At 39.2% G+C, this 18,894-nt stretch overlaps 1 protein-coding gene across 1 annotated transcript in view; it reads right to left on the minus strand.

The window, feature by feature from the left end:
• The window catches only part of cstf3 (cleavage stimulation factor, 3' pre-RNA, subunit 3), a 115,796-nt gene that overhangs the window by 8,869 nt on the left and 88,033 nt on the right, over window positions 1-18,894 (minus strand). The window contains exons 4-16 of the mRNA XM_060838572.1: window positions 18,203-18,235; window positions 16,795-16,892; window positions 16,593-16,659; window positions 16,470-16,504; window positions 16,242-16,368; window positions 13,125-13,202; window positions 12,841-13,003; window positions 12,215-12,324; window positions 9,622-9,738; window positions 9,433-9,507; window positions 7,109-7,252; window positions 6,915-7,017; window positions 1,852-1,921 (exon numbers count right to left, since the gene is read on the minus strand). Coding sequence (XP_060694555.1) covers window positions 1,852-1,921; window positions 6,915-7,017; window positions 7,109-7,252; window positions 9,433-9,507; window positions 9,622-9,738; window positions 12,215-12,324; window positions 12,841-13,003; window positions 13,125-13,202; window positions 16,242-16,368; window positions 16,470-16,504; window positions 16,593-16,659; window positions 16,795-16,892; window positions 18,203-18,235 — 1,220 coding nt within the window. The remainder of the gene's footprint in view (window positions 1-1,851; window positions 1,922-6,914; window positions 7,018-7,108; window positions 7,253-9,432; window positions 9,508-9,621; window positions 9,739-12,214; window positions 12,325-12,840; window positions 13,004-13,124; window positions 13,203-16,241; window positions 16,369-16,469; window positions 16,505-16,592; window positions 16,660-16,794; window positions 16,893-18,202; window positions 18,236-18,894) is intronic.

Genomic DNA, 18,894 nt, shown 5'->3' on the forward strand with positions numbered 1-18,894 from the left:
GGCCAGATTTTATACACGTAATGGTTAGGTCCTGGAGAATGCTGCTGAACAAAGAGACTTTGGAGTGCAGGTTTATAGTTCCCTGAAAATGAAGTCACAGGTGGACAGGATAGTGAAGGCGGCCTTTGGTATGCTTGCCTTTACTGGTCAGTGCATTGAGTATAGGAGCTGGGAGGTCACATTGTGGCCACTTTTGGAATACAACATTCAATTCTGGTCTCCCTGCTAAAGGAAGGATGTTATGAAACCTGAAAGGGTTCATTAAAGATTTACAAGGATGTTGCCAGGGTTGGAGGATGACAGCTCTCGGGAGAGGCTGGGGTTATTTTCTCTAGAGCGTGGGAGGCTAAGGGGCAAACTTATAGAGGTTTATAAAATCGTGAGGGCTATAAATAGGGTGAATGGCCAAGGTCTTTCCTCCCGGGTAGTGGAGTCCAAAACCACAGGACATAGGTTTAAGGTGAGAAAGGAAAGATTTAAAAAGGAGCCAAAGGGCAAACTTTTCATGCAAAGGGTGACATGTGTATGGAATGAGCTGCCAAAGGGAGAGGTAGAGGCTGGGACAATTACAACATTTAAAAGCATCTGGATAGATATATGAATAGGACAGGTTTAGAAGGCTATGGGCAAATATTCGCAAGTGGGACCAAATTGATTTAGAATATCTGATGAGCATGGATGAGTTGGACTGAAGGGCCTGTTTCTGGGCTGTGCAGCTCTATGACAATAGTATCTTTGGATTAGTAATCCAGAGGCGTGGTTTTGTGTGAGAGGCATTGGTTCAAATTCCGCTATGAGACTTCATGAAATCATCGTCAAATAGTTAAGAAAATGCATCCAGTTTACTTTAGGAAAGGAAATATGAGATTCTGGCCAATATGAGATTCTAGACTCTCAGTAGTTTCACTGGGCCTGAACTGTCCTCAAATATTTTAGTAAGACAGTCAATTCTAGGGAGATACAATAGAAAAGATGCCTGTTCTATCCTCCGATGCTTGAGGGAAAAAAAATCTCTGGCCTATTCAGCCTATTCCTGTAACTCAAACCCTCCAATCCCAGCAGCATTCTTGTAAATCTTTCCTGCACCTTCTGAGGTCAACAACATCTTTCCTATAGCAGTGTGATCAGAATTGTATGCTGTATTCTAAAAGTGGCCCCACCAACATCCTCTACTGCCACAATGTGATATCCTAACTGCCATACTCAATGTTCTGACCAATGAAGACGTGTGCCAAACACCTCCTTCACCACCCTGTCCACCAGTGACTCCACTTCCAAGGAATTATGCACCTGCAGTCCAAGATCTCTTTGTTCAGCAACACTTCCAGGACCCTACCATTAAGTGCATAAGTCTTGCCCTGGTTTGCCTTACCAAAATGCACCACCTCACAGTTATCTAAATTAAACTCCATCTGCCACTCCTCAGCCCATTTGCCCATCTGATCTGTTGTAGTCTGAGGTAACCTTCTTCACTGTCCACTACACCATTATTCTAATCCCAGAACGTAGAGCTGCTACCGACCCACAGAGTATATCCAGGTTACTCCCATTAAATAGACTATTTATTTGTGTTACATTGGTATAAATTATCTGAATTAAAAGTTGTCTGTGGTTCAAAGTATTGAGTACTCTACTGAATCATAACTGTGAACAATGAACCATGAGAAAATCATTTAAAGAATACCTTTCCAAAACAAATCTTGAAAACAGTAGTTTATTAAATCCCCAAGACTGCTCATTACTAAATAATGAGTTAGTAAAATTTACATCAGATTCACTTTAACAGGAAAACATTTTTAAAAAAATTTAAGTTTCTACATGCTGATTTAATTTGAAGTACAGGAATATTACCCAGATTTCTCAGGTGGTAAGGATCCAGATGTCAGCACACGTTCAAACAAAACTCTGGTATTATTGTCCTCTGAAATGTAGACAAATGCAGTTAAACATACACAGGACATTACATAAAAATATTCTCATAAAAGGGTTGGGTACAGGCTTGATGAAGTATAAGTTGCTAGCTTGTTGGGCCAAATGCCAGCTTCTGTGCTGGATATTCTGTATAATTCTTAAATATTTCGGTTTGGTCCTCCAGCTAGGCTCCACAATCACCAGTGAGTCTCACTCATTGCACCAGGGCTAATCACACTTCAGATGTAGAGGGTAGCTTGGATTGTGGGTTTTCACCATGCCCATTTCGGTCCCTCCATAAGTGACCATTAGGATGGGTGGAGGCTCTAATTACATCCACATGACCATCCACTTTCCATTTCTGCAATGGAACTATACACGATAGCAGTGCTCCTCAAATTCTGACCTCTTGTATACTGCCAATTTATTTTGCCCGCAACTGAAAGCTATGTCTACAGATTAGCTCTAGGAATTCCCTTCAAACCTCTCTTTCCTTTTTTAAAAGGAAGCTTTGGAAAACTTTCAGTCGCCTGCCTCAAGATCTCTAACATAGCTCAGTGCTAAATTTTGTTTGATTATGCTTCTGTGAAACACTATGACAATGAAAGGTGCTATATAAATGCAAGTTATGGTCCAACAAGTTTATTTGGAAGCACTGGCTTTTGCAGTGCTGCTCTTTCATCAGGTTATTGATGAAAGAGCAGCGGTCTGAAGGCTAGTGCTTCCAATTAAACCTATTGGACTATAACCTGGTGTTGTGTGATTTATAACTTTTTGCACCCCAGTCCAACACCAGCACCTCCAAGTCATGAATACATAAAGGCAAGTTGCTGTTGGTTGTGCTGGAAGGCTTTGCACAGAATGTGGCACTAGGACAGCAGTGATGTTTGGGAGCACTATATTAAATTTTTCACCACTGGATTATACCTGACAATGATCTAAACAAAATCTAACTTACATTCATTTCAACCTTTATCTTCTTCCACACTATAGTACAACAGTAAATGTTCTGTGTGAACTACATTGGAAGCAGAAACCTCAGGTTTACAAGTTGTTTATTGCGTAAACTGCTGCAAAGTGACGTTGACCTGCTGATGATCTTTGCTTCAATGTCCCCCAGTTGAAGAAAGAAAGGGCAATCATCAAATACGTATCAAATATCCTATCCACAGGAGGCCACAGAATACTTCACAGGCAGTTATAAGACCATAAGACAGGAGTGGAAATAAGGCCATTCGGCCCATTGAGTCCACTTTGTCATTCAATCATGGCTGATGGGCATTTCAACTCCACTTACCTGCATTCTCCCCGTAGCCCTTAATTCCTCGTGACATCAAGAATCTATCAATCTCTGCCTTGAAGACATTTAGTGTCCCGACCTCCACTGCACTCTGCGACAATGAATTCCACAGGCCCACCACTCTCTGGCTGAAGAAATGTCTCTGCATTTCTGTTCTGAAATGACCCCCTCTAATTCTAAGGCTGTGTCCATGGATCCTAATCTCCTCGCCTAACGGAAACAATTTCCGAGTGTCCACCCTTTCCAAGCCATGTATTATCTTGTAAGTGTCTATTAAATCTCCCCATAATCTTCTAAACTCCAATGAATACAATCCCAGGATCCTCAGCCGTTCCTCATATGTTAGACCAACCATTCCAGGGATCACTCGTGTGAATCGCCGCTGGACACGTTCCAGTGCCAGTATGTCCTTCCTGAGGTGTGGAGACCAAAACTGGACACAGTACTCCAAATGGGGCCTAACCAGAGCTTTATAAAGTCTCAGTAGCACAACAGTGCGTTTATATTCCAACCCTCTTGAGATAAATGACAACATTGTATTCGCTTTCTTAATCACGGACTCAACCTGCATGTTCACCTTTAGAGAATCCTCGACTAGCACTCCCAGATCCCTTTGTACTTTGGCTTTACTAATTTTCTCACCATTTAGAAAGTATTCTATGCTTTTATGCTTTTTTCCAAAGTGCAAGACTTTGCATTTGCTCACGCTGAATTCCATCAGCCATTTCCTGGACCACTCTCCCAAACTGTCTAGATCCTTCTGCAGCCTCCCCACTTCCTCAGTACTACCTGCCTGTCCACATAACTTCGTATCGTCGGCAAACTTCGCTAGAATGCCCCCAGATCATTAATATATAATGTGAACAGCTGCAGCCCCAACACTGAACCCTGTGGGACACCGCTTGTCACCGGCTGCCATTCCAAAAAAGAACCTTTTATCCCAACTCTCTGCCTTCTGTCAGACAGCCAATCCTCAATCCATCCCAGCAGCTCACCTCGAACACCATGGGCCCTCATCTTGCTCAGCAGCCTCCCATGTGGCACCTTATCAAAGGCCTTTTGGAAGTCCAGATAGACCATATCCACTGGGTTTCCCTGGTCTCACCTACTTGTCACCTCTTCAAAGAATTCCAAAGGTTTGTCAGACATGACGTCCCCTTACTAAATCTATATTGACTTGTTCTAATCAGACTCTGCTCTTCCAAGAATTTAGAAAAATCATCCTTAATGATGGATTCCAGAATTTTACCAACAACCGAGGTTAAGCTAATTGGCCTATAATTTTCCATCTTTTGTCTTGATCCTTTCTTGAACAAGGGGGTTACAACAGCGATCTTCCAATCATCCGGGACTTTCCCTAACTCCAGTGACTTTTGAAAGATCTCAACCAATGCCTCTGCTATTTCCTCAGCCACCTCTCTCAGAACTCTAGGATGTTCTATCGGGGCCAGGAGATTTATCAATTTTAAGACCTTTTAGCTTTTCTAGCACTTTCTCTTTTGTAATGACAACCATACTCAACTCAGTCCCCTGACTCCCTTTAATTTTTGGGATATTACTCATGTCTTCCACTGTGAAGACTGACGCAAAGTACTTGTTAAGTTCTCCTGCTATTTCCTTATCTCCCATCACTAGGCTTCCAGCATCAATTTGAAGTAGCCCAATGTCTACTTTTGCCTGTCATTTGTTTCTTATGTATTGAAAGAAGCCTTTAATATCATTTCTAATATTACTGGCTAGCCGACCTTCATATTTGATTCTCTCCTTCCTTATTTCTCTCTTTGTTATCCTGTTTGTTTTTGTAGCCTTCCCAATCTTCTGATTTCCCACTGCTCTTGGCCACTTTATAGGATCTCTCTTTTTCTTTAATACATTTCCTGACTTCCGTTGTCAGCCACGGCTGTCTAATCCCTCCCCGGATAATCTTTCTTTTCTTGGGGATGAACCTCTGTATTGTGTCCTCAATTATACCCACAAACTCCTGCCATTTCTGATCTACTGTCTTCCCTGCTAGGCTCTGCTTCCAGTCTATTTTTGTCAGTTCCTCTCTCATGCCCTCATAATTACCTTTATTTAACTGTAACACCATTACATCCGATTTTGCCTTCTCTCTTTCAAACTGTAGACTGAACTCTACCATATTATGATCGCTGCTTCCTAAGGGTTCCCTTACTTTAAGATCTTGCAGTATAGATGATGTTATATAAACAAATATTAAGACAATTTTGCACAACCACCTGTACAAATAACTTATTCGTTTTTGGTGGCACTGGTTGTGGAAAGAACATCGATATGATCATCAGGTGGACCCATTTTAGCAATGGTGGTCATGGATTCTTTTATAGACATTTGAATAGAATCAAAGATCATCCTCCCCAAGTCCCTGCCCCCTACCCCATCCCCATAATTCTGCATTTCCTGTATCTAACCCACCTCGCCTACACCTCCCTGGACACTATGGACAATTCAGCATGGCCAATCCACCTAACTCATTCATCTTTGGACCATGAGAGGAAACTAGAGGCATCTGGCTGTAACCCACTCAGACACAGGAAGAACGTGCAAACTCCACACAGTCATCCAAAGGTGGAACTGAACCCAGATCCCTGGTACTGCACCAGTGCTAACCTCTGAGCCATTGTGCCGCCCTTGCACTTTTGGTGGTATGGTGAGAACTCACTCGCAAAGCTGCTGATTCAGATGCAATTGTGCTCCCAGCTGATCCAAAGAGACATTTCAGCATTTGTCTCCTTCTTCTCCCTTCCAGACCGTGTCAACAAAAAGCTGTTTTCTCCCACTCTGGTCAAACATTCCATCATTGCTCATTTGTTATCTACCTTCTGAGAAATGCTCTTGATTGGTTTGAATTTCATTTGAGCCATTGTTATTTCGAGCAGCAACTTTTGCTCTTGCTTCCTTGCTGTCATCTCTAGAATATCTCCAAATTTCACCCTTGATCCCCTTTCGCTTCCTATTTGCTTGTAACTCTTGGGAAATATCAGCAATGACAGCGTCACTTTACATGCAGACGCCAATGGACCAAGTTTTACTTGCTGGTCTTCATTTTTGAATCCACAACAATTTTTCTATCATCAAACTACTCCTATCAATGATGTGGAGGTGCCAGTTTTGACTGGGGTGTTAAGTCCAGTCATTTCGCTTTTCTCCAGCATCACCTTATTTTTAATTTTTTGTAATTATCTTCCTGCCTCATTTAATCAGATTATAAGTCATCCCTTTGATTGTTATTCAGTTTGTTGACACTTCACTCACATCATCTAACACCCTTGGTCACCTGCACAGACTGATTATTCAACACTCCACTCACACCAGTTGAATGATCTTTTGATCTCTCTGCCTATAAATTCTGTGTCTATGCGCTCTTTTCTCTCATCGCAGTAGATGAAAGGGCTGCTCTCCAAAAGCTTGTGATTTCAAATAAACTTGCTGGACTTTAACCTGATGTTGTGTGACTTCTGACTTTACTCACATCAAACCAGAGATGATCCAGAACTTCACTGGGATGATTAAAGACATCTTATTTGATACCTTCCATGGGATTCCATTTCTTCCCTGTCTTCTAACTCAATCTGAGCTAAATCAGTTAGTGCCTCATGCAAATACAAAGTTTGTTCCAATAATTCCATCAATTATTAACATCTGAGAAGTGACTCTTCAGCTGCAAATGGGATACAGTTCTTACCATTAAGATGAGAAAGATAGTCAATGTAAGCCAATATGTATTCTGGAATATCTCCATACTTCTTTAATCCCAGCTCAAATATCTTGAAGGCTACTGCCTTGTCCTAAAATGAAGAAGAAAACAGTTATTTAGGTTGAGAGTTCCATGGTGCATTTGTAGAACTGAGAGCTTTAGGACAGAACAGAAATGCCTACCTTACTGCAATAATATTCCATCAGTGCAGCAGAGACATAGACATGATGGCGCGTTCTGGGATCTTCCCTTGCTTTTTTAAATATGGATCGACCAGACTTAATACCCTCAGCTCTTCGTGCAAATTTCATGTACTGGATGTAAACCTTCAATACAAACATTAATAATAAGTCATGCACTTCTAGTTTTAAATTACTGATGTGTTTGGTCCAGAGCCACAAAACTTCCATGTCTCCTCCTTAGTGCCATTTCAACCGAATCTCTAACTGCAGGAGTTCCAGAAAGTCTCCTCAATATTCTGAGATTAAGAAGGGGGAGGTGATCTCACTTTACAAAATGCTATGCAGTAAACCATGCTGGAACACATGGAAACACAGGAATGAGCATGATACATCCATAGGTCCACTGTCATAAGAGTCATACAGCATGGAAACAGACCAATTAAATTAGTCTCATTTGCCTGCACTTGGCCCATATCCCTCTAAACCTTTCTTATTCATGTAGCTATCCAAATGTCTCTTAAATCTTGTAATTGTATGCGCATCCATGACTTCCTCAGGCAGTCATTATCTCACTCAGAAGTCAAGAATTATTATTAGGATGAGGTTCTGGAGGACTGGTGACACTACAGGAACTCAACAGCAGGTCTAAATTCAGAGTGTTAGCATACTGTGACGAAATCCTCGAGTGATATCCACTTGTTTTGTGCTGAACAAGTCAATATTCTTTGTGAAATGCAGCATTTAAAGCATATGATCATTGTTAGCAACATTCAATACTGCCCAGAGATGTGGCAAGGTGTATTGCAACTATTTTCACTCAGGACAATTTTGGGATCAGTGAACAGGAGCTCAATGAAGGGGGCAGGAACTGATGGTCATTCAACAGGGGAAGGATAGAGATTTAGATGCCATTTTTACTAGTTTCCATTAATTAATTCATTTCCATTCCATTGGTGCTGCAATTATTTGTACTGATAGAAAGACAGGTGAAATACATAGATACATTGACTCAGTGAGAAGTCACATTTGGATGGTTTCACGCTATTAGAACAAACTCAGGAAGTGGTTCTACAAATTAGTAGGCAGCTAAGATATAGTGTCAGAAATCAGAAACTGTCCTGGAGCTAAAGAAATAGGAATATTTATGAAATTGTGTTGCAGAGAAGCTTTGGGAGACTAAGAAGAAGCCTACAAGCATTAATACTTAAGGGCAGTCGGGGTTGAAAAGCTCATAGCAGTATTTGCTTGACATAAGGAACATGTTTGGAATTTGGGGAAAACCCAGGGCAGACTGGCTTAATGAAGCTTGCTGTTGAAGAGCTGGTGTTAAGCTTGTGAATGAGTACAAGAGTGCAACTTAGAGTCCAGGGGAGTGTGAATCTGGGATAAGAGGGTAATCCTGGAGAAGTGGAACAGTTATTGAGCCAGTCCATGATACAGCAGCTCTTGAGAGGGATTTCAAGGCCTGATCAGCAAAATTAAAGAACTATAATCTGAAGATTAATGAAATTTCAGAATCATAAAATTGTTACAGTGCAGAAAGAGGTTGCTTGGTTCACTTTGTTTACAGCAGCTCTTTGAACATTTTAACTGAGTGAACATAAACCTAATGACCTAACATCCCGCCATGTCACTAATGCATGCAGTGGAGTGGGATCTGTGAGAAGTCTGTGGGATCTGTCCAGATTGGACTTGCATGTTGATGGGGTTTTCATTCGCAATATATTACTCACGGTAGAAATAGGTTGTGAATGTATTACTATTCGAACTTGTGTAGTAAAGTATTATTTAAAACTGTGGAGTCTTGAAGTTTGACTTTCTTAGTAAGTCCCCGAATGTGACTTTTTGTCTACTTTAAAATTAGAAGTACTTGTCCCTCACCAAATCAAAACAAAAATTGGTGACTTCGGTTTGGGAGTACTGTAATATAAATGGATGGGGAAGGCAAATTAAAAAGTGACAAAGGAAAATATTATTAATAACAACCAAATAAAATTACAAATTGGTTAAATGGTCAATTCAAATACCATAAGTTTGAGTTATTAAAGGCAACAGAACAAGAAAAACAAATGAAGAAACAAATTAACTAAGTGAATGGTGGTAGAAGCTCAAAGGGCTAGAAGGCCCCTTTGTGTCACAATGTCTCTCCCAATATTCATGCATTTTTTTAAAACCTGAAGTGAATGTTGCACACCTTTCAAATTTTGCCTGGACTTCATAGACACCACTACCTCTTTCCCAGTTTTCATAAATCTCAAAATTATTATGATATAAATACTTATGTCATTACTCTAAATCACAAACTGAGAATAAAAAAAGCTCACCAATGTTGGATCGATATCTTCGATAGCCAATAGCCTATTGTATATGCTATGTACCTTCTCATATTTCATCCGACTCTTGAAAAAAGCAGAAGCACGCCCATTAACTGTGCTAGTAAAACAGAGAGCAGGAAGCAAAGATTAAAGCAGCATTTGTTTTACGTACTGGAGGACAACATAATCTTTACTCACTTCTTCGTAGTCTGCATAAGCAAAGTAAAGCAGCATGTTCTTCTTTAACAAAGTGCTGATTGCCCTTTCATAGATGTTTGCAGCCTCATCACTGAACAGTTTTGCATTATTCATGTCCTGCCACAAAGCAATATTTATTACAAAGGCTCCTCAAATGAACCATTGCTGACCATTCAGCACATTGGGAATTATTATACAAATATATGAAAGAAGTGCAACAACAAAGAAAAATCAACAATGCATCATGAAAATGAGGTCAGTGTATCAGAAAGATGTTGTGAACCTTGAAAGGGTTCAGAAACGATTTACAAGGATGTTACCGGGGTTGGAGGATCTGAGCTACAGGGAGAGGCTGAACAGGCTGGGGCTGTTTTCCCTGGAGCGTCGGAGGCTGAGGGGTGACCTTGTAGAGGTTTACTGCTGGCAGGTGGGACTAGATTGGGTTGGGACATCTGGTCGGCATGGATCGAAGGGTCTGTTTCCATACTGTCCATCTCTATGATTCTATATATGTTAGGGCTATGGAAAATAAACCACTACATAAGCAAATGGGTTACCTAACAAGAGCGTTTTTTCTTCAAAAAAAAACAAATCTACTACATAGACCAAAAACTATAACTTGTATTTGCCCTCACCTTTAGTGAGGAATCCCAAGATGCTTCACAGAAATCTAATGAAATAAACTTTAGCACGAAACCACATGAAATGGTACATTAGGGTAGGTGACCAAAATCTCAGTTAAAGAGGCAGGTTTTAAAAAGTGTGTTAAAGAACAGAAGCATGAGACTAACTGTTGTTTCAATTTAATCAGGGGATTTGAAGAATCTCACTATTTCATGAATGCAATGAAACACACATGGAAAGTTTTTGTAATTTTAGTGTCCTATACCATTCTAAACATCAATATTTCAGCTCTAAATTGTTTTGGCTGTGATTTCTATGTGGGTTATATGAATAATTGTGAATGTTTAGGCCAAAAAAAAACACCTGTCAACTTTTACATTATTTCAATTTTTACACTGCTCTTGTGGTTGCTTATAAGGAGTGAGAAACAGAGGTGGGTTGGTTTTGAAAGATAATTCCAGCTTTTAGGGCCTAGGTAGCTGAACACTATTGACAACAATTAAAATTATGCATGTGCAAGGACCAGGATTGGAGGAGTGCAGATAGCTTGTAAGAGTTTGCAGCAATAGGAAGACAACCTCAGTGTGCAAATGGAAAGGGGGAGACAAAATCAGAAAACATTTCTAGTTATATTGGGTATTATACATAGGGAGTAAATTTAGTTTGCTAAATGCAGAAAGGAGTGATAAGCTAGAGGATAGCAGACCGCGTGAATAAAAGCCACAGGTATAACATGGTGGCTCAGTGGTTCGCACTGCTGTCTCACTGTCAGAGACCTGGGTTCAATTCTAGCCTTGGGTGACTGACTGGTTGGGAACTTGCATGTTCTTCCCCTATCTGGATTTCCACAGGGTGCTTCAGTTTCCCCCAAAAGTCCAAAAATGTGCAGGTTAGGTAGAATGGCCGTGTTAAATAGAAGGTTATGGGAATAGGGTAGGGAATTGGGTATGGGTGGGAAGCTCTTTGGAGTGTCGGTGCAGATCCAATTAGCCAGATGGCTTCTTTCCAGACTGTAGAGATTCTATGATTCTAGGTACAATTTGTGAATACATCACAGCAACTCACCAAAGATTCTATGACAGTACCACAAAACCCAAGCTCCTACTGCTGAGAACAAAGATAGCACACTCTTGGGAGCATCAAATCTCCTCTGAGTCACACATCATCCTAACTTGGAACTACATTGCCGCTTCCTCATTACTGCTCAGTTAACTGCCTGGAAATCCATCTCTAAAAGTACAATGATTGCATTGGCACTATGTGGACTGTAGAGGGTCAAAAAGGTGGCTTATAAAGGTTATTTAGGGATTGGCAGTAAATTCTGATCTTGCTAGTGCTACTCCTATTACATAAAAGGAATAGAAAAAATGGTAAGTTACAGCCAGAAATAAAGAGTCACGTTGCTGTAAAGGATCAGATGCCAGAGACGTGCAATGGAAATGAAAATGCTGATGGATTGACAGCCAATGGACCTTTGTGAATGATTTGATTTTTGGAATGGAGGTGCTCACAGAAACTGCCAAATACAAGCAGTCAATAATTGTTGCCAAGGAGATTCAGACATCACTAGATATAACCCACTAGTGTTGGTCAGAACATGCTGTTGTCAGCATAGTTTTACAATAAGGCATGAAGTATGCTGCAGAGAACGATGTGACAGTTTGTTTTGAATAACACGGTTGATTATCATGTTTCAGGTCAGGGAATATTAAGCAAAGGCCTCAGGAAAGCTCACATTATTCTAACCAATTTGCAATTATTTCTCCAGTGCACCCTTTTAAATTAGAAACAATAATTCTCTTGTAGTTGGCATTTGAGCGTATTCAATAGTACAATGGACTTGCCATTGACATACATTTGTGAAAACATTACAAACAAACAAAGATCGTCACATTCTCTTAATTATGATTTGACTGAATTGAACAAGACAAATGGATTATCTGGCAGTATTAGCTATGAACCGCCTTACCCCTTTTTCTGCCAGCAATTTGCTCGATTGTTCCAAGTACTGGGCGGCTTCGTACCAGATATCAGGATGATGTCCTAAAACCAGCAGACATTGTTCGTAGGCAAACATAACTGCAACATACACAGACAGTTCTTTAGAATCTCCATAAACATTAGTTCTACAGTGGATTTTCTATACCATGAAACATTAATATTAATCTTCTATTTACAGAAAATGATCCTTAAATAGAATTATCACCACCTGCTCTCCTTCCTAAGTTAAAAAGGACCTGAACTGTCCCTCGAAGATATTACAAACAGTGCAATTATGTACATTTATATGATGTCTTTAACATAGTCACCATTCCAAGGCACTTCACAAGAATATTTTCATAATAAAACTTGACACTGAGCAATGTAATGAGATATTAGGATAAGTGACTAACAACTTGATCACAGAGTGTTTTTTAAGAGATGTTTTAAAGGAAGAGGAGGTAAAAAAGTGGACTAAATTCCACAGCTGTATGCACGGACCATTGTGAAAACAAATTTGATACAGATTTGTTCAAAACATGGTGATATAAATGACCAGATGTGCACCAGAATATCTACATGCAAAACAGCAGTGGTACTGTTAAGTAGTCCCACCTCGTTTAGTGATTAGCGTTTGGTCTTCTGTGCGAAGTGGGTTACTCTTTTCCCACTGGATATATTTCTTCCACATGTCAACCTGTTGTGCTTCCTGCGGGCTGTTCTGTGGTGGGACTGATGGTGCATTACGGTCTAGACCTTTCATTACAGTCTCATATTCCTGTAAGAAAAGCACAGAAGTTTAGGAATCCATTTCTTGAATTTAAATTAGACTCATGGCTTTAAAATCTTTCTTGTTTGAATAACTTTGATACAACAATTGTGAAGTAAAACAGAAATACTTTTGCCACTCGCCGAGCATTCATGTAATCTCTGCTACGATCTTCAATCATTTTCTTAGCAAGGTGAATATTGATGCTCTGTGAAGGAACAGAACATAATGCTGCAATTAACTTTATTTTCAATATTAGAAACTCCAAGAATTGCACTTCAGTGTCACACAGGGCATACAAAATCTACAAGTTAAATTATTAGTTTTTCAAAAGCTAACTTCAAAAGTAAGCCATTAAGAGTCTGCAAACCCACTGACTCCATTATTGAGGCAGTCTTCAATACTCAATATGTTTTTCATTTTGAGATGTCATGCCCTCTTAACATCAGCTACTCTCTTTAATGTTTTCAGTCACGTGACTGTAGCAAAAAAATTTACAAGTCACTTTAGAAACCCGTTGTTCTGAAAGTCTTTGCGTTAGTATTTGACATCAAAAATCTGAAACAGTTGTCCGATAGACTTTGCAAATGTCCCAATTTTCACTTTGTCAGCATGATATGGCTCATTTTCAGATACTACAATCATAGCTTTCATAGATTCATAGGATCCCTACAGTGTGGAAACAGGCCCTTCAGCCCAACAAGTCCTCACCGTCCCTCCGAACAGTAAGCCACCCAGACCCATTCCCCTACATTTACCCCTGACTAATGCATCTGATCTACACATCCCGGAACACTATGGGCAATTTCCTATGGCCAATTCACCTAACCTGCACATCTTTGGATCGTGGGAGGAAACCGGAGCACCCGGAGGAAATCCATGCAGACAATGTGCAATTTCCACACAGACAGTTGCCCAAGGCTGGAATCGAATCCGGGTCCTTGGCGCTGTGAGGCCATAGTGTTAACCACTGTGCCACCATGCCGCCCCTTTGAATAACAGAAGCAGCTCATAGGTAGCTGAACAAAATGAGTTCTCTATTTAAGGCACTCTAATGACATGATGAAAAAAACATGATTACAGGTTGTATTGTGAAACTAAAGTAAAAACAACACAGATTTGGAAAAATGCGTGCAAATTGAGGTTGCACATTTAGAGCAAAGTCCTACATCTACTGTTTTGAAGTTGTTGATTCATTTAAAATGACCAGAGATTATAAAATTAGTGCAGGGAAATTTTATTCAAATGTACTTATTCTTTAATAATACTCAACAACCATTTAAACCTCAAATGACTGATTCTTGCAACACTGAAAAAGAGCTACACAAAAATACTTCTGTTGACTTAAGCATAGTGCTGATTTTCAAAACAGTTCTAACTCACAACAGTGTTAGGTGTCTCTTAGCTATCTGTGCCAATGCACACAGAACGTACTTTTCTAACTGAAATCCAAATGTATCCAATGTCTACTGATGGATTCAACAAATAGTCAATGGATGGTTAAACTGGAGAAGCTAAGCCTGTTTCCTTTAGGATGGAAAATCTATGAGGAGATTTGATGGGATGTTTAAAATCGTGCAGGGGCTAGAGAATACTAAGTAAAGAGAAACTGTTTCCAGTGGCTAAAAGGGCAAAGACAAATGGACACAGATTTAAGAGATTGCCAAAAGGATGACAGCTGACATGAAAAATAGCTTTGTCATGCAAGGACTGGTTTGGATTTGGAATATGTAGCATAATGAGATGTACATACAAATTTAACAGAAGCTTTTAAAAGGAAATTGGATGATTTGGATACGAGCATAAACGGTACAGTTAGTAAGTTTGCAGATGACACCAAAATTGGAGGTGTAGTGGACAGCGAAGAGGGTTACCTTAGATTACAACAGGATCTGGACCAGATGGCCAATGTGCTGAGAAGTGGCAGATGGAGTTTAATTCAGGTAAATGCGAGATGCTGCATTTTGGGAAAGCAAATCTTAACGGGACTTAATGGTATGGTCCTAGTGAGTGTTGCTGAATAAAGGGACCTTGGAGTGCAGGTTCAAAGCTCCTTGAAAGTGGAGTCACAGGTAGATAGGATAGTGAAGGCGGCATTTCGTATGCTTTCTTTTATTGGTCAGAGTATTGAGTACAGGGATTGGGAGGTCATGTTGCGGCTGTACAGGACATTGGTTAGGCCACTGTCGGAATACTGCATGCAATTCTGGTCTCCTTCCTATAGGAAGGATGTTGTGAAACTTGAAAGGATTCAGAAAAGATTTACAAGGATGTTGCCAGGGTTAGAGGATTTGAGCTATAGAGAGATGCTGAACAGGCTGGGGCTATTTTCTCTGGAGCATCGGAGGCTGAGGGGTGACCTTATAGAGGTTTACAAAATTATGAAGGCCATGGATAGGGTAAATAGGCAAAGTTTTTTCCCTGGGGTCAGGGAGTCCAGAACTATAGGGCATAGGTTTAGGGTGAGAGGGGAAAGATATAAAAGAGATGTACGGGGCAACTTTTACACACAGAGGGTGGTATGTGTATGGAATGAGCTGCCAGAGGAAGTGGTGTAGGCTGGTACTATTGCAACATTTAAGAGGCATTTGGATGGGTATATGAATAGAAAGTGTTTGGAGGGATATGGGCCGGATACTGGCAGGTGGGACTAGATTGGGTTGGGATATCTGGTCGGCATGGATGGGTTGGACCAAAGGGTCAGTTTCCATGCTGTACATCTCTATGACTCTATAAAGCAGAAGCAAGTTATAAAGCAGGACTGTGTTAATTGTTGAACGACCTTTCATAGACTTACCGATTGAGAGGCGTACTTCTTAGCTGTTCTATTTTCAGATTCAATTCTTATTCAGGTAAGAAAAAAGGACTTTATTGTCTTGTGGTGCTTAGTCATAACTATTTTCACAACCATAGAGTCTAGCTCATTTTAGGTGAATGGAACATCATATCAGGGATTGTGGAACAGATACTGGTGAAACGAAGTGAATTTTGGAAGACAGAAGTTGGTAGTAGAGAGACAAAGTGAAATCAAAATCCTACTTAGAAGCCATAAACTATGCTTGAGAAAACACTAATTTTATGGGAATAGTATAGTACTACATCTATTCAACACTAAAACTACTGAAAATGATCAGGTTTGTCCAAGAAAGAAAACAACAATCTTAGCCTTTCTGTTTTCAAACTGCAAATTTTAGTCAGCTGAAATCTACTTGAATTTTAGAGTAATATTTGAGGCACAAGTTTTTACCTCTTCATATTTATTATAATCTCGCCATAACTGCTCAATATTTATCATAGGATTGACACAGCCTCGCTGATACACTCGTCGAACTGCTGTTATTCTTTGATTCTCTGCATAGGATCCCACAGCTTCCCTATTAAAAGGGCAAGATGATTGTAATATGGCAGAATTAAATAAGTTACTTTTTGACAAAAATATGAAAAAGTCAAATGAATTTAAAAAAGTAATACTTACACTCCTTTTAAGAAGTTAATGTAATCAACCCAAATCTGTAGAAAATTTACAATTAGTAAAATTAATACAGTTCTTAATTCTCATTTTAATAGAAAATTTAAAAAAGCACATAAAAACAATTACTTGATAAGACATAATCTCCATGCCGATTTTATCTAAAGCAAAGTCGTATGCTTGGGCCATCTTCTCTCTGAAATGCAAATCATTAAGACATTATAACTTGATTTAGAATACTTCTACATTGGTAGTTTTCGTACTTTATTCTAAAGTATCAAAATAATCTGAGGTGAAAGAAATTATAGCATTTTATCAATTCATTCCTTACTTGTAACTTGGAAGTTTGCCTTTTGTTTCCCTCACATAGGCCAAATAACATTTCCACAGATCAATATGCAAAACTTTCATAAGACATCGCTGAAACAACTGAAAACAAATAGAAACAAAATGTCATTGCTGAATAATAAAAGTTTTTAAAGCATGTTCCTTCCCAACTAGACCACAAATTATTCCATGACCAAGAAGAACTGATGACAGGCTCTCTTTATTCTGGTTCAAAGCAGCAACATTTCTTTACAGTATATTTGGCAAATGTATTCTTCCACTGGAGCAGCCAGATTCCACTGGAGAATGGATTTAGAAACTAAGAGCAGCAGGATGTGCATTTGATTTGCTGAAAGACCACATATACAGCATAATAAAAGGTGATTCAACCCGTTCAGATGTTTAGTTTGCTCCACTAAAGATTCCTTATTCTACTGTACCAAAATAACCCACTATTTCCTTCTCCTGAATCTGCATCTGATTACTCTTGGAATACTGTATTGCTTTCCCTTAGGTGTACTTACATGTTTTAACCACTTCCTATAATAAAGTTCCCAATCTTCAGACAAGAAAAGTTGCTCCTGAATTTTCTACTGGATTTCTGGATACCTATTGATGGCCTCTACTTTTATTTTACAGGCAGGTAGAAATAGTCTATCCACCCTTACTTAAACTTCTTAATTTTAAAGATGTCTTTAAATATTTGGTCACCCTCAGCTTTCTCTTATTGAGGTAAATGACAGCTACCTGATGGGTGACTGTAAAATACCATTATTCATATTAAAATGCTGCATTTAATGTTCACTCTTTCTGAGATAGTGCCTTGCCTCTAGCTTGATGTTTTACCATGTGGCTTGGATTGAGACCCGGTTTTATGAAGGAAAAATCTTTCATGGATTAACTCGCAACCACTCTTTCCCATTATGATCAGTTCACGTGATACCCTGCCAAGACACACAATGCTAGCAATTTTATTTTAAAAAGAAGAAAATCCAAACTTTTCTCAATCCCATGGCAAAATAATCTGTGGGAAATAAAATTGACATTGATGTGCAAATATTATTATACTTTACAAAAGCTCACTGTTGCAAATGTTAGTGCTCATGTTGACTGTGAGAGGACATTTATTTTGCATGAATGCTTAGCCATTGCTAACAAATTTCCTGATTACCCTCGGTTTTGAGATGGCTGCCAAATTACTAACACATGCATATCCAACCGATACGTAGACCAGTCTGCATAAAAATGACTGACTCACAAAACATTTTTTAAAACTTTGAAGATGTGGGTACTGCTCATTACGACTTGAAAAATTATGAAAGTTGTCAAGTTAACAAATTGGATTTCACTGATAGACTAACAATAACAAGGTTCTCCCATGTCTAGACAGGACTAAAATGAAATAGGTTTACCTTTTCAACTTTATCATAGTTTTTTGCTTTTATCTGTATTGAAAACAAAAAGATTCAATAATTAAACCTTATAGTAGAACAGAAAAATCCTGTTATAAGCAAAAATAAACAGTTCAATACTGTTATAGTCACAGGTATCTGATAAACTAAAACACTTCACTGTTCAATTCTGACATTTCATATTCTCTTCTAAGATATAGACATTTGGCAGTACAGTAATCATCTGAGAGATTCAGGTCACCTTAAACAGACAATGATCATGTGCTTTTATTTTCAATGGTCAGAAGAGAGGAAAGATTACTGGTTTGTTTACTTGTTAAATATATTTTAACAAATTAGGATAGTTGAATAAGAGAAGGGGAGAAAGTAAAAACACAGAATAAATACAGCTACAACAGTGTTCAAATTTAAATCACTGAACTTGTTTAATGTCCTCGTCATACAAGTGGCCTGTAAGAAAATGCTTCATTGCAGCATGAAATATAATTATGAACATTTATAGACACGCTAGCTTAAACACGGTTTGGGTGTCAACATTACATTTCATCCACTTATCATGTTCCAGTAAAACTCATGAAGTTCACACCAAATGACATGCAAATGACTCCCCATCTCCCTCTAAATACTGTAGTGGAGGCGATGAGATCAGCATGATCTATTCAATTATTAGTCGGTCTTAAAGATTGGGTTTG

Source organism: Hemiscyllium ocellatum, chromosome 18 (assembly GCF_020745735.1).
Source record: "Hemiscyllium ocellatum isolate sHemOce1 chromosome 18, sHemOce1.pat.X.cur, whole genome shotgun sequence".
Taxonomy (NCBI): Eukaryota; Metazoa; Chordata; class Chondrichthyes; order Orectolobiformes; family Hemiscylliidae; genus Hemiscyllium; species Hemiscyllium ocellatum.